The sequence below is a fragment of the Corythoichthys intestinalis genome, chromosome 1, assembly GCF_030265065.1.
Source record: "Corythoichthys intestinalis isolate RoL2023-P3 chromosome 1, ASM3026506v1, whole genome shotgun sequence".
Lineage (NCBI taxonomy): Eukaryota > Metazoa > Chordata > Actinopteri > Syngnathiformes > Syngnathidae > Corythoichthys > Corythoichthys intestinalis.
The window spans coordinates 24665823-24681620 of record NC_080395.1 but is presented as its reverse complement, the minus strand read 5'-3'; the positions used below and the strand labels follow the sequence as shown (position 1 = coordinate 24681620).

General features: G+C 37.6%; 1 protein-coding gene across 2 annotated transcripts in view; it reads right to left on the bottom strand.

The window, feature by feature from the left end:
• Positions 1 to 252: 252 nt before the first annotated feature.
• The window catches only part of cyld (cylindromatosis (turban tumor syndrome)), a 54984-nt gene continuing 39438 nt past the window's right edge, over positions 253 to 15798 (bottom strand). Inside the window, exons 10-17 of one of the 2 annotated variants that reach the window (XM_057834297.1) lie at positions 14820 to 14942; positions 14604 to 14695; positions 14471 to 14537; positions 14059 to 14191; positions 6852 to 6960; positions 6547 to 6665; positions 2365 to 2581; positions 253 to 1472 (exon numbers count right to left, since the gene is read on the bottom strand). In XM_057834297.1, the coding sequence (XP_057690280.1) occupies positions 1288 to 1472; positions 2365 to 2581; positions 6547 to 6665; positions 6852 to 6960; positions 14059 to 14191; positions 14471 to 14537; positions 14604 to 14695; positions 14820 to 14942 (1045 nt within the window). In that variant the 3' untranslated portion in view covers positions 253 to 1287. The remainder of the gene's footprint in view (positions 1473 to 2364; positions 2582 to 6546; positions 6666 to 6851; positions 6961 to 14058; positions 14192 to 14470; positions 14538 to 14603; positions 14696 to 14819; positions 14943 to 15798) is intronic. The other variant, XM_057834303.1, reaches the window with a different exon arrangement.

Here is a 15798-nt window from a genome sequence, read left to right as displayed (position 1 = left end):
AGTTATACTTATGAGGTACGTTCACATGAAATAATACCATACTTAAGGTTAGGTTAGCAGCATCCAAGGACTCACAGAGCAATGTTTCTCATTTTAAAATAACATAATAACTTACAAGTACCAGTATACTGTACATTAATAACTATTTATTAATGCACTAATGTATATGTGAATTAATGTTATGTATTATATATATTATAACCTAACCTTAAGTATGGTATTATTTCACGTGAACGTACCTCATAAGTATTACTTAACCTTAATTAACCATTACTGAATGTTTTTTGGACCCTTATTGTAAAGTGTAGCACACGTATCCCTTTACTAAGAAATTATAAATGCTTAAGTTCCCCCCTCTTAACCTTTATTAACCATTACTGAATGCTTTTTGGACCCTTATTGCAAAGTGTAGCACATGTGTCCCTTAACTAAGAAATTATAAATGCTTAAATTAACAAACCCTAACCCTAACCCTATATAGGCCTATATATATTTTGAATTTTACCAAACTATTAGTTACTGTCTGGTTATGCATTAACTCATGTTAATTAATATATTAATAAATGTTAGCTAAGCAATTATATTAATTATTGTAATGTTACTTAAACATTATTTATTGTCTAAAAATGCAATAATTAATGTCATTTAAGGGACCCTTATTGTAAAGTGTTACCATGTTTTTATTTCTAAAACGATTAAGTAAACAATTATTAATAACAAAAAAATAAGGAATATCCACATATGACGACGTCACATTTTCAAATAGGCCAAATTTTTATACCGATGGCAGTTGCTAAATACTATGAAATATTGTATATCAAATGTTAAAATTTTGGCCTACATGATGCAAACTCTGATGTGCACGTATGAGGATGTGTTTAACTTTTTTTCTTTTTTTTTATTGCCCTATAAAGGGTTAAAGGGCCCTCCCACTTGTTTTTCACACCCACGCCAGTCTTTGAAATCCTTCTTGAGCTTTGCAAAGGCTCAACAGAGATACAGAGAAGCTACGTAGGACGACGTGAAGAACACAACAACACTTGAACAAAAGCACAGTGCAAATAAAGCCCACCGACGCCCACCTCCCTCCGCAACTCGACAGGCGTGGAGAGGGTTAACTCCAAACCAGGCCCTGGCAAGCGTTTCTTTAGTTTATTTTTTCATTGTGGGTCTTTCTGGGAAGTCTACAACCCTGAGGGAGGGAGGGAGGCAGAGAGGGAGGGGCACGGCATGGCGGCCCAAGGAAGAGCATAACGACGATGAGGATGGAAGGTGTCGGTGTGGGGGCTACTTGTACAGGCTCATAGTAGGGCTCTGGTACATGCACATGTAGGCGTCGCACAGCAGCCGTCGGGCTTGCCCTTGGATGCTCTTGGGGTCAAGCGTGTGCAGCTCCTCAGGCGTCATCTTCAGGTAGGCCTCCACCTCGGGGCACGGTGACACCTGCGGAATGTTGAAGCCGTTCTGGCCTCCTGCCGGAGCACCAGGAGATGCGGAAGGATGAGCAAAGCAATGTATCATTTGGACAGTTCAAATCTTGATCTAATTTCCTTCCTTAGATGTTTCCTATGGCTTTGTGTTGCAAAAAATTCCAGACACTTTGATCTTCAAACTGGATTAGACATGGAACTAAAACAAAAAATATATTGCTCGTTTTTTTTCTTGCCTTTTATATTAATTTGTTCACCATTTTTACATTAAGCTTTCTTTTTTAAATAATTTGATATTGTTTATTTATTGCTCAATATACAAAGTAGTAAGGATTTCTCTTCATTAGATTTTTTGTACCCTATTTATATAAATGTTTGCCCTATTTTTAAACAATTTTCTATTGTTTAGTTAATTACCTATTAACCATTATAAATTGTATTACCGATTTCAATTGCATTTTCTTAATTGATTTGGTAACCCAAAAAATGACGCACTTAGGTAATGCGATTAGGCTCGAGGTAATTTTCATTTGTTATAACTACTAACACTTTCAGTCATAATTGTGCTATGAATTAAATGCAACATTTTTCAACAAGACTATAAATCAATCAATCAGAAAAGCAATATTTATATGTAGGCTACCATTAAAAAAAAAAAAAATCTGTTCTTTAGTCTCTTTTCATTTGTACATAGAAAAAAGGAATATACATTTTGTTATATCTCTAATATTAATAAAATTATCAAAAACAGTAATTTCATGTTTGTGCCAATAATTATGTTTTATACACACACACACATATATATTATTTTTAATTTTTGGGTTAATTAGTATTTTTCAAGTTCTACAGTAACATTTGATCATACTGTTGACTATGATACTAACTCCTCTCAAGTGTGACAAAAAAGTCTTACGATGTCAGAACCGCAGCTTACCGTCTCGGTCGGCCATGCTGTCGAAAAAGAGCCAGGCGGAGGCGGCACTGCCATACTTGACGAAGGCCACGTAGTGACTGGTTTCGATGCACAGCACGGCGAACAGCTCCATCGTCTGGCGTGGGAACGTGCCCTGGTGCCCGCCACCGTCTTGCAGCTCCTTGGGGACGCACAGCTTGCCGTGCCGATGACTTTTTCTCCTCGGGTGGAGGTGGACCTAAATGTGGTGCAAGCATGAGATCAATAAAAAAGCCTATAGAAACTAAATTCCATAGATTTTTAAGAAAGTCAAGTGACAGAACACTTGAATCAAATGTAACATCTCTTACTAAAAATTATGTGAAGTTGCCGGTATGGGCACAATATCATATCAAGATATTCTAACATTTTAAGAATTATTTTTTGGGGTTGTGGGCAATTATATGATAACAATATATTATTATGAACCCAAAAATAAGTGCTGAAATTTCATCTCATAACAATCCTTTTCACATGAAAATTAAGGACACTAATTAAATAAATTTCAAATGCCTGATTTCTAAACAGAATACAAAATGGATGGAAGCAATGCAATTCTTAAAGATTAGACTGAGGGTATTTGTTTTATGGAACCAAATTTAAGCTTTTTAATGAAAATTACATCATGTATTAGTTTTCAAGTCGTAAATTAAAATACTGCTGAAGCGGAAAGAACCGACTCGACACCGCTCTCATTTCTTTGGATTTGGCGCCATCTTATGGTCAATCGTATCCGACATGCATTGCATGGCTGCAGCTACTGTAATTGGTTTCTACAGTCGAGGCCATGCACATTTCATCACATATCTAATTCGGAATTGTTTAAAGAACACATGAAAAAAAACATATTTACATAGACGGCAAAAAATATATTCAAGTAATTCTGACGCACATTCCAATTGTGCATATCAAATGCAAAATTGGTTCGATTTAACATGTGGTTAACTCATATACTTCCATTGACAGCATTAGACATCCAAACCATTTCATCTGGGACAGCTGGCATTGAATCTTATGTTTTAATCGATTGTTGCCAGTCCCTCCCATCCAATATGGATGGCTGTCGATAAGTTAATAAACTCTTTCGGCGCCAAGCGTTTTCCGAAAAGACAACCAGCCGATTTCGTGCAATTTGACATCTTTCAAAGCGGACATATTATTGTGTGTTAGGACAGTGTAAACATATCAATAAAAGATTGTATTCCAACCTTTCAGTGTCTAATCTGTTCTTTTTTAACTGCCATTTGAAAACACCGTAAATTGGGGTAAGTCAATTGATCTCAGACATAAGGAGGAAAAACTTTTTGTGATGACTGACACTAAGATTTTGGTGGATTTAGTGACAAATCGTACATCTCAATAGTCCTTGCCATTTGTAGACCAAATTTTTTTTTTTAAACAATGTTTTTGGGGGGGAAATGGCAATTCATTTGACATATGAGCAAGGTCAGCAACAACATAATAGTCACTTTTGAAAAAATATTAAGAAACTTTGTGCCATTGGCAGTAATGTGTGCAATACTGTTTATCTCGTCATCAGACCCGTTAGATGATGAGGACCTCTAGTCAAATAAGGCTGAAGCGCTCATTGCTTCTGTAGAAGGCTCTTGCTTGTCGGTCACGTCATGGCCTCTATATTGTTCTATTATCCATTTGCTTTGTCATCTCTCTTTGTAATATTAGTTTGGTTTACTAAAACAACTTCTATGCTCAAGCATGAGCTGCTAGTAATTTTCCACGTGTGTTGCGCGGCCTGTACGGGCCCTTTCTCTCGCTCTCACGCCTTCACATCTTCTGCTTGCGATTACTGCCATCAAGTGGCAAAAGTTAACAATTTAGGTGCTACTTAGTCTTAAAATAGCAGCAACACTGACAAAGGAGTCTCATCCACCCATTCAATGAAAAACAAAAAAAGCCGTTACAAAGAAAATGTGTCACTGGCACTCGATGGTTGGAGAGTTTTCTCGTTAGGACGTTCGGACAGTAGGAAGGTTGGTGATTTGTTTTCTTAATTGGGGTGTTGTAGGTATTAAAGCGGGCTGATGCTCACTCATCGAAAGCAATTTGACTGTCATCTGTATTTGTACTGTGTGTCAATGACTATTAAAGCTATCCTATTCTATCCTATCCCAAGTTACTGTGTCCCAAGTTACTGTGTGCTCAATGGTAAAACTGGTCATTTTTAGAGCAACTTTCATCTAATGCACAGGTGTCAAACCCGCAACCTGGGAGCCAGATAAGGACTCTGGAAATCATAGAATATCAATGAATCAATATACCGTATTGGCCCGAATATAAGACGGCCCTGATTATAAAACGACCCCCTCTTTTTCAAGACTCAAGTTTGAAAAAAAGACTTTTTGAACACCAAATTAATTTTTATACACAAAATAATTACAGAACATCCGAAACAAATGATTATAACAATATATTTGAGAGAAAAAGCATGTTATTTTGCCTCATTCAAATCTTAATATCTGAACATTTAAATATGTAAACTAAAGTGCAATCACATTCGTAAATGAATGGCTTCTGGTTTTTGAAATGTAAATAAACCAATATATTGTGATAAAACATCAGAATTGCAATACCTGCATTAACCATCAAAGTGAAGTCTAACTGTAAATGTAGTCTTGAAACAAATCTGAATAAGGAAAAACATTGCAATAATATAATGAAAACTTGAGAGTAGCTGAGGTCTGTCATGACAGAACATCGCTTCAATGACATCTGGCGCCATCTAGTGTCGTGAATGGTGAAAGTAGCTGAAATCAGTCATGACAGAACATCGCTTCAATGATATCTGGCGCAATCCATTGTCGTGAATGGGTATAATGTCTAGACCGCGAATATAAGACGACCCACTCTTTTTCAGTCTTATTTCAATGCAAAAAACACCATCTTATATTCGGGCCAATACGGTAATTAATTAATTAATAATCAATTCCATTTAAAATTAATAAACCTTTTTGAAACATTTCTCCGTCACGTTTTTTCATTAAAAATGTCATGCTTGAAAATTAAATAAGAAAATACCGTGATCCCTCGTTTTTCATGGTTAATTAATGGGGCACTTGAACCCACCACGATAAGTGGAAAAACTGTGAACACAAACATTTTTGTGTTTGTGTATTAGGGCTGAACGATATTGGAAAAAACTTTCTTTGCGATTTTTTGGGGGTTTGCAATATATTGCGATTTATATTGCAATATTAAAACTAGAAGAATTTTCACCAGATGACGTTTCCCTATGTTCCTTCTTGTTGTTCCTCATTTATCCTTGTATCATTTTCTTCTTTATTTGAATTTCTTTAAGCAATTTATCATATTCCTTATCATAAAAATGTTATCTTAGTGTCTGTAATATACAAAACAATATTATATGTACTGTATATATATTTTCCATTAAATGGCTTTTAAGCACTTCAAATGTAATAATTATGTTTTAAACATGTTACTGTCCCACCGAATTATTTTTAAACAAGAATAAAATAGAAAAAATGCTTGTCTTTATTACTATTAAATGCTTAATCGACTGAGTCCACTCAAATCCGCTCAAGCTGCTCACGTACACACAATGAGTTGCCACAGCAACTGTTTACCAGGCTAAACGACGGTTGATGCATGCGGCGCTTTGACGTTTCGGCTTCCATGCGTCTCTGACAAGATCAAATTTTAACGTCTGTAAATCATCGTTAACTTTAATAAGCAACTCCAGTGCAATGCCTGACCAAGAAAAGCAGCAGGAGGGAAAGTGAGACTACGTGATCGGATCGAGACAGCTCATCTGTATTTATTTATTTATTTATTTTTCAGTTGGGGGGGGGGGGGGGGGGGGGGGAAGCGATGGACTGAGGACGTGAAGTTTGAACCGCGAATGTCTCCAAATGATTCAGTAACTATCAAAATAGTTACAAATTCATCTAACAACCGATTAATCATGGCAGCCTTTGTTTAACTACCATTGACGGCGCTCCATTCTTCCCAATCAAAATGGATCGGACGTCTAGTACTGTCAATGACAGCCAGTAAGTTAAATATTTATATGGATTGGCGAACATAATGGTGCTCCGAAGGAAACCATAGTCCTTGGCAAATAAGTTAAAAAAAAAAACAAAAAACTAGTTCGATAAGTTAAAGAGTGAGCGAACTTGTGAGAATTACCTGCGTATTGCACTTTTCACAGAACTGCTTAATCTTGCCTGCCGTGATGTCACCGTCGTCATAGCAGTCTCTGCACTCGAAGAGGGCCAGGCCTCCGCAGATACGACATTCCCTGGGAGCTGGATGGCAAAATAAGTAAGTTTGTATGTTTCTACAGGCTTTCATTTTGCTTTGCTTTGTTTCATTTGAGCCGTGGTGACAATTCTGCTTTCATTACAAAGTAAATGGACAGAACAGCAGGATGAGTATTGATGGTCAAGAATCCACACACCCACATATGCACAAAGCAGTAGTCTCCAACTCACTGTCTTCCAGAAGATCTGTGATGTCTAACTCCAGCGAGGGGAAAATCTTGTTAAACATTTTGAAGTCCTTGCCAAAGCGTGGCATCTGGATGATAAGGCAGGAGGGAGCCTGAGGGGCAGGGAGAACACAGGAGAGCCGAAGCTTATTATCATCCAGCACAAAAGCGGCGCCGACGAGAGCGGAGTGGTGGTTACGATTAAAACATGCATGACCGATCGGTCTCACACGCTGCGTTTCTTGTTTTGAAGCAGGTATCTGATCACTAGGGGAGGCTGCTTTACATCTGGGATTTGTCGTGTAGGATTGTGCTACGTTTAAGACCACACAGTTAAAATATTCGACGGTGGGAAAGCAGGAGTCAGATACAGACGAGTTTATCAGCTGGAAAATATTTCCTCTCGCTAGGAGTATTACTATAAAGACTGACGATTGCTCAAGGGAGATGAGTATGCAAAATAAATTATCATAAACAATCACTATGTGTACAATACTGAGATCCCAAGAAACAATACCCATACTGCCTTTGTGATCCATTATTAGTGCATAATTTGAGCGATTGAATGTACAGTAGTTCAAATGATTTGTTTCTAAATACATGAAATATGTTTGAAGATAAGTGCTGAAAACAAGTGCACAGGCTGAGAACAATTGAGCGTTGAGTCTCTCAGAGTTATAGCAAGAAACACTTTTTCGTCTCCTCTGTTGCCAAGAATTTTGGGGGTTTTTCACTTTCCTAACACCTCAACAACAGGAGACATGCTTCACCTCTTGTTCAAAAATATCCTCGCTGGCATGGTAGATTAGTTCGGAAGACATTGGCATCCACGTTAGGATGCCCAATCGCGCCATTTTTCAAAGGAGAGGGTTTTTAATTTTTAAAACAGTAGTACCCAGACACATGAATTTAATTCATTCCAGCACCTGGGTTAAAAATCAAAATGGTCGTGTGTTGGCCGGGATTTTCCCATAAAAACACATTACAATTCAATTAATTAGTTCCACAGCCCAAAAACCTGCACTAAATCCTTAATAAATAGCGCTGGTACAATTACAAATAGCAATTACACATAGCAAAACAAATAAATTGTAAATAGAAATTAGAATAATAATAACGTAATGAATCAGGTTTTAATGTGTGGCTGTGTTTTGCATGCTGTTCCTGAACAGACTTACGAGAGAGTCAGAGCAGTGCATTAGTTTTTATTTTCACTTTTCATGTTCTGTTGTTGTTGGCATCGGCAATGGCGAACTGTAGCCATGTTCTGAAATAAACGATTAAAAACCTGACGAAGCTGGCAATTTCCTTGCCGATGGTACAATAATAATATTTTTTACCTTAACTCAATAAGACTGCCAAACTGAGGTCGGAGGAGGACTGTCCAGATCGTAGACATATTCCATCATTTCCATCTTAACCCTTTAAGGTCTGGGCCTATTTTGTCTGATTTTGCATGCCTTTGAAGTTGCCTTTATATTTCAAAGAAAGAATTGTTTACGATGGCCTGGTTTGGTCCCTTTTTTTGTGACACCTTGAACTTCATGTCCAAACTGTTGTTTCCTTCACTGACCAATTATAAATCATCATTTTGGGCCCAAAAAGACCATAAATTCCAAAATCGTTTTGTCAAAATTTTTAATATTGATGTCCAATTGACAACCAAACATGCGTAACGAACCGTTTTGAAACTTTGTAATATTTATTCAACATGTAAGGATGAACATTCAACCAAAAAAATTTAGAATAAATAGTCTTATATTTGACAATTCAACATAAACAACAGGTATAGCCATAGGCGTTTTTTGCCTTATACATGCTCTAGTCAAAACAGGTTATATACTGCAGACCGAACAGTGAAAAAATATATACCATCTAACACAAAAAGTGTTTAGAGGCCATCTCTTTATGAGTTTAGGCATTGCGGCCCATCACCTGATGAAAACTATGTACACACAATCAAGCTTCTTGAACACACATTTATATACACAAATTAAGAAGACTGATTGTGGGAAAAATATATATATATAACATTGGGAAAAAAAGTATTTTCAAAAATATTTACAATAAACAAGTTAAATTTTTTTCAGGCATGCCACTCCGAAAAGCAGTTTCATCCTGGAATTCGACACAGGGCAACATCACACAGCCCACACTTCCATGGGGTGTCGGTCCTCTTTCCACCCTTCCATTTTCATTTCACTTTACTTTCATAGTCACTATAAATGCACATGAAAAAAAGTCAGTATTTATAAAAATGATAAAGTATAAAATAAAAATATATACAGCAATAAATAATAATGGAAATCTATATGTATGACAATAGAAAAAATACCATAGCTGAATATGTGCTACATCCCTAATCTTCATATAGAAAGAAGATCACCACAATTATAAATTCCTGCCTTGGATACACACAGTGCACGTACGACTTTGATCTGATATGCACATTTTATTATTATATACACAAACACACACTTATATTGCATCAAAATTAACTTTGTCTTGCAATGTCAAAAGAAACTTTCAAAAGAAACTTTTTCAGCATTAAAAAAAAAAAAAGTGAGTTTGCTTACCTCTGCTCGTCGATGGCGTCACCCACGTGTTCAAATCCGTCACTATCTTCACTTGAGGACTCTTCCGAAGAAGACGATGATAACGAATTTGGACCATCCTCTTCCTCAAGTTGATCAAAAAGCACAATTGCTTGCGCTAAATTTAGTTTTCCGTTCATTCTCAAAGTCACACAAAGTCGCTGCTCGATCCATACGGCTGTCGCTCGCCACCTCGCTGCTTCAGAACACTCCTCTCTCTCGTTCGGTGGAACCTCGCACGGCAGTTATATTTATTAAAAAAACACATTTTGTGCTTCCACTGTGACTTCGAAAGGGTTCGTTTGATTTGTGTTTTTTTTCCATGGAGCTTCCGTTTTGAAAAAGGACAAGAAATGATGGAAATATAGACATAAACAAATGATCCATGCAGCGTTTTAATGTTTTTTTGAGAGGACAATAAAACTATAAAACTTAAATGACAATATCTCACGTTTTAGTTGGTCGATTGACTTCAAATAATAACGAGAGTAAACCGCAACTTCCGCACTTTAAAACGAGACCAACCAACGGCATGTGGGTGACGTAATTAAAACGTGAGGGCGCTTCAAAGACGACGTGCGCTGAGGACGCGCCGACGCGTCCTTCGACTCTCAAAGGTTAATTTCAATGGTAAGCGTCACCTTTTTCTTTTTTTTCCACCACATGCACTAACCCATGTTAATTTCTCTCAACAGAAAAACCACTATGCTATCGTCTTGCGGGAAAACAATGAAATTGCCGTATTTCAAGCATGTCGTCATATGTCAAGACAAATAATGAGATTTTACATACAATTTTACATCGGATGTCGAATGGATTGTATTGTATATGTGTTCGTATATCAAGGTACATATGAAGTTAATTCATTTCAGGACCTCGTTTGTAAATCAAATTGGTCGTATGTCGAGCAGGATTTTCCATTAAGTCGTTTCACAGCCCAAAAACCTACACTGAATCCTTAATAAATACTTCTGGTGCTTTTACAAGTGTCAATTACTAAAGGTGTGCATCGGCACTGCCCTCACGATTCAATTACGATTCGGAGGGCCACGATTCGATTCGATTCAGAGGGTCACGATTCGATACAGTTCGATTCGGCAATGCATCGCGATTCATTAAAGCCTGGGATGCGTTAAAATTCTAAAGCAAAGCATATTTTTCTTGAATCATGAGGAAACACAAACGGCCAGACATTAAACAACTTTTTATTGGCTCTTGTGTCACTCCTGGTTGAAGTCAAATGAAAATAGTATACTTTCAGATATATATATATTAAAAAAAAAAAAAAAGATCACAGCATTTAATTAGTGCTTGGAATGAGACCAGGGCTTTCTCTCTTTTTTTTTTTTACACACAGTAGCAGCCTTTCCCACATTAGTGCAACATCTGAACTCCTGTGCAAAATCAGTAATAACAGTCACTGTATTTTAGTCACAACGACCCATCAATAAAAATATTCAAGGAAATATTAATGAAAACGACAAAGAAAATATTGTAGTGCAGCAGCATCTTTGTCGCAAAATGTCAATCATTTACGTGCGGGTCGGTCCGGACTTCTCTCTCGCTAACTTTTTAAAAATAAATATATATATATATATATATATATATATGGAAAAAAAAAAACGAAAAGGCGCTTTGGTAATCCAAAACATGAGCCGCAGCTGAGCCAGTGCATTGGTTGCGCACATGAACGCCCAGGCCCCGCCCTCCTTTTAATCTTCCCCTCGCGCTTTAGTGCTCTCCGCGAGTCTGCAACTCTGCATCCTGGTATTTCCTTTTCAAATTTCGATATAGAGCACCAAGAGGCCAAAAGCAAACTAAAGACGGGGGGATTGAAAAGGCAAGAATCCACGAGCGGTGTCTGGAAGGGATTTAAATTGATAGTGGAAGATGCATATAGAAAATTGTGTCGGCCTTGCCGAATGCAACAAATATGGCGCGCGCTTTGCTCTCGTACGAGAGCAGAAAGACTGGCACCTTCACGCTGAGCAGACATTTTAAAAACTGTACTGGCCTAAAAGATGATATTAGTCACACATCGTTATTATCATTTGTTTCGAAGGCTGCACCTCTTCGTGCTAAGCAGGACATCGTGGAGTTCGTGCATGGTGTTCCTTAAAATGTTATTATTTATTTTGTTTCAGTGCTCCGTAAGGCAGCTTGTTCTTTTGTGTCTTCTGATGCGAGTCATTAAAATAAAGAATGTTATTTAAAAGTTTTTTGGTTTATTTTTGCATATGCAGCTGTTCCTCTCCTTGTCAGAGAGGTGCGTCCATGCATGTGAGCACAATATCCCAAACAGAAATATATTTAACATACATTTCCAGCGTTATTTCGTTGTGTAAATTCATTTATAATGATCATAAAAATATGGAGACTATTTAAACATTAAGAAAACTTTTTTTCTGCCAACTCGAAGAAATTAAAATAAATGTCTATTGCATTTTGCCGAGGAAATGACGCATGAACTATCCACCTGATAGAACGGACACATAAATATAAAATATATAAATGTTTATTGAATATGCATCTTACAGTCTTGTTTAACTGGGAGATTTTGTTACAAAAGACAGGTTTTAATTTATCATTATGCACATAGGCATCGTCCCAATTGTGATCACACAAAACGCAACCACGCATTGCATCCCAGCATTTGCTCCTCCTGCTGAGTCCTTACAAATAAAACTGGCTCGGGCCTACAAATGAAACGTACATTTTCGGGGGGGTTTCGGGCTCGAGCCTACAAATAAAACGTAAAATTTCGGGCTCTCGGCCTTTAATACACGCGGGCCGGGTCGAGTCGGGCTGGATTTTTAGGCCCGAACTAAGCTCTAATCGAGAGAGCAGAGAGATAGGACATAACATAACAGTAGCTGAAGTGGAGAAAGAGGAAGCGAGAAAGATTATTGATGCACCTAACACATTGAAAGCAGACATCTGGAGACATTTTGGCTTCTACAAGGTTGGTGGGAAACTTGACCAGAGTTCTGCGGTTTGTAAATAATGAAACATGAGAATAATAATACAAATGGGGAAACCAAATCCGTTTCATTACCAGAATTGCGCAGGGAAGATTTTTGAACGTACTTATATATTTTAAAATGCGCTGAATCGATTAGGCTTGTTGCCCGCATCGAATCGAATCGTCCATGCCCCGCATCGGGATGCATCGCCGCACCAACTATTGTTGACACCCTTAGCAATTACACATAGAAAAATAAATACATTATAAATAAAAATATGAATAATATAATAATAATAATAATAATAACACTTCCTGTAATAATGTAACGAATCGGGGTTCTAATGTGACGGACATGTTTTGCGTACTCTACCTGAACGCACCGCGGGGCTGACGTGACAGAGTGAGAAAGGTACAGTAGCAATTTTACTTTCTCTTTTAATGTTTTGTTGTTGGCGTCAACTGTGGCGGACAGTTGGCGTTTTGTGTAGTACAATTATTATTCTGAAATAAATGATTAAAAACTTGACGAAGCCTGCGATTTCTTTGGCGACGTTAACAGAAGAGGATCGTCGAGATCGTAGACAATTTACGACTGTATCTTCGACCCAGTTTACGGATGCGCATACCACGCTCATATTTTTCTCTCGTTTCCATCTTCATTTCAGTGGGAAGCGTCACGTTTTTTTCTTTTTTCACCACATGCACTAACCTTCTTGAAACCAGTTTTGATTCCTCTCACATCAAAAATCCGCTGTGCATCTGTCTTGCGACAAAACAAAGAAGCGGCGGCGCTGTCATAAATCATCGTATTTCAAGCATGTCGTCGGATGTAGAAACAAATGGCGAGTCCAATTTTACGTCGGATGTTGAAAACATCATGTGTCGAAGCGATCGAATGTCAAGGTACCACTGTATGTATGTGTATGTATATATATATGTTATATATATATATATATATATATATATATATATATATATATATATTTTTTTTTTTTTTTTTTTTTTTTTAAGGGCTACAAAGTAACAAAATAATCTAGACATACAATGGTATTACCACTTTTTTTTGGTATCAGATCTGGATTTTGTATCGACAGATTCTCAAAATCAGGTCACTCGGACTCATGTGCAAAAATATACGATCAGAACATCCCAAATCCACGTTGTAATAAGCTATGCAGAAACAATTTGACATTTGGCACTAGAGTGGGGCAAGTTTTGAGCACAGTAAGCAGACATGCCTACAGCGTCTGAGATCTAGATCTGACAGGCTGGCCTTATTTTTTCCTCATTTTGAATCTTTTTTTCTTTGTTTAAATTAATTCAGATTTGCCTTTTATAGTCCGAAAATTACTATAATTGCGATCATCTTTAAGATGGAGAGACAGTCTAATAAAATTAAACAACAGCAGTTGAGTTGTGAGCATGTAGAGACAGTCTAATAAAATTAAACAACAGCAGTTGAGTTGTGAGCATGTGCTAAATTATGTGCACTAAGGTTACCTATTGTCGTTGGTGGTAGTGATGTAATAAACCGAATTTGTTGCACTGTTCTTCGCCTGGGGTTTCTTCCCACTCAACCAAAGATAGTTACACAAGTCTAAATGGGTTGTGTAATGCTGCAGCGATTCAGCCAAAACTTTTGGAAGACTGACCTCTGCAAACTTGAGGTCGCTGTTGATGAAAGACCACTCCAGGAGCTGCTGGATGGTGGGAACTCCGACCTTATCTTTTTTGTCCATGAATATCTGGTAAAAATAGCAGTCCTGCACCTTCTGTCCCGCCGACCTGCACAATCAAATTGATAAAACTACTTTTTTCTTTTCGGTTTAATTGTGTTCCAAATTGTATTGCATCTACAATTTATGTTAAATATCTCAACTTCATCACACAATCCAATAGATGTATTACATCACACATTAAAACCTCTCATTCAAGCTTAGTTTCATAGTAACAAAACCACAGTAGTTATTGCAACTTCTGCTGAGAACTTGAATTTAGCTGTCCAACTAAAATGTAAAACAGTCTTTGCGCCACTAGGTGGACCTAAAGCTTAGTGTCCCCTACCTTAGTTTGAGCAAAGGGTCCACCCGCAGTATATGATGGAACAATATGTTGAGGAACTCTTCAGGATCTGCGGCACAAGAAGTAAATCAATGACTTTTTTTTTAAACATTTTTTAAATTTGTTAAGTTCTTACCTTTTTCTTCAGAAGTGAAACCACTCGCAGCTTCGACTTTCTCCAGGATCCTCCTGAGTTTCATAACTTTGGTGGCACACACATACCCATGTCTGAGTGAGAATAATAAGCATCGAGGAACTGTTAAGAGGTTTCAATTGTCTTTACAGTGCTTGCTTTTGATAGTTTGAGCTCACAATAATAAGACAAAAAGAATCCATTGCCTATCATACTCACATGCGCAGGGGGTTGACTATTTCAGTGCGTAATAGCTCTTGGGTTTCTCTGTAATACTCCACGTCCGTCTTGGAGCGTGGCCTAAGCAGAACTGTGTCCAGTACAGAGCTGAAGGAAAAGAGACTGCAAAACAAAGCAAAGTGATGTATCACTAGCGAAGCCATGCAAGCATGTGCAAATTTTTGAAAATAACCAAATGTTGAGGTAGGAAAAATATTATTGGCAGCCAATGTTTGAACAGTAGGAAACAATCAATACATCCTCCACTGACATAATACATATGCAGTCAGGATTTAATACAAGTTTGGTATTATTTCTGCATAGTAGTTATAAAAAGTTAAACATAAGGTTGCCTGTGGCTTGGTTCGAACGCCCTTTGGCGGTGAAACAGCCAAAGTCAAAACAATTTACTAATAAGGCTCTGCCTTAGGGCATTAATGTTAAACAAGGAAGTGCCCAAACTCCATTCGACTTAACATACAGTGGGGCAAATAAGTATTTAGTCAACCACTAAGTTCTCCCACTTGAAAATATTAGAGAGGCCTGCAACTGTCAACATGGGTAAACCTCAACCATGAGAGACAGAATGTGGAAAAAAAAAAGAAAATCACATTGTTGGATTTTTAAAGAATTTATTTGCAAATCATGGAAAATAAGTATTTGGTCAATACCAAAAGTTCATCTCAATACTTTGTTATGTACGCTTTGTTGGCAAAAACGGAGGCGTTTTCTGTAACTCTTCACAAGCTTTTCACACACTGTTGCTGGTATTTTGGCCCATTCCTCCATGCAGATCTCCTCTAGAGCAGCGATGTTTTGGGGCTGTCTTTGGGCAACACGGACTTTCAACTCCCTCCACAGATTTTCTATGGGGTTGAGATCTGGAGACTGGCTAGGCCACTCCAGGACCTTGAAATGCTTCTTACGAAGCCACTCCTTTGGTGCCCTGGCTGTGTGTTTGGAATCATTGTCATGCTGA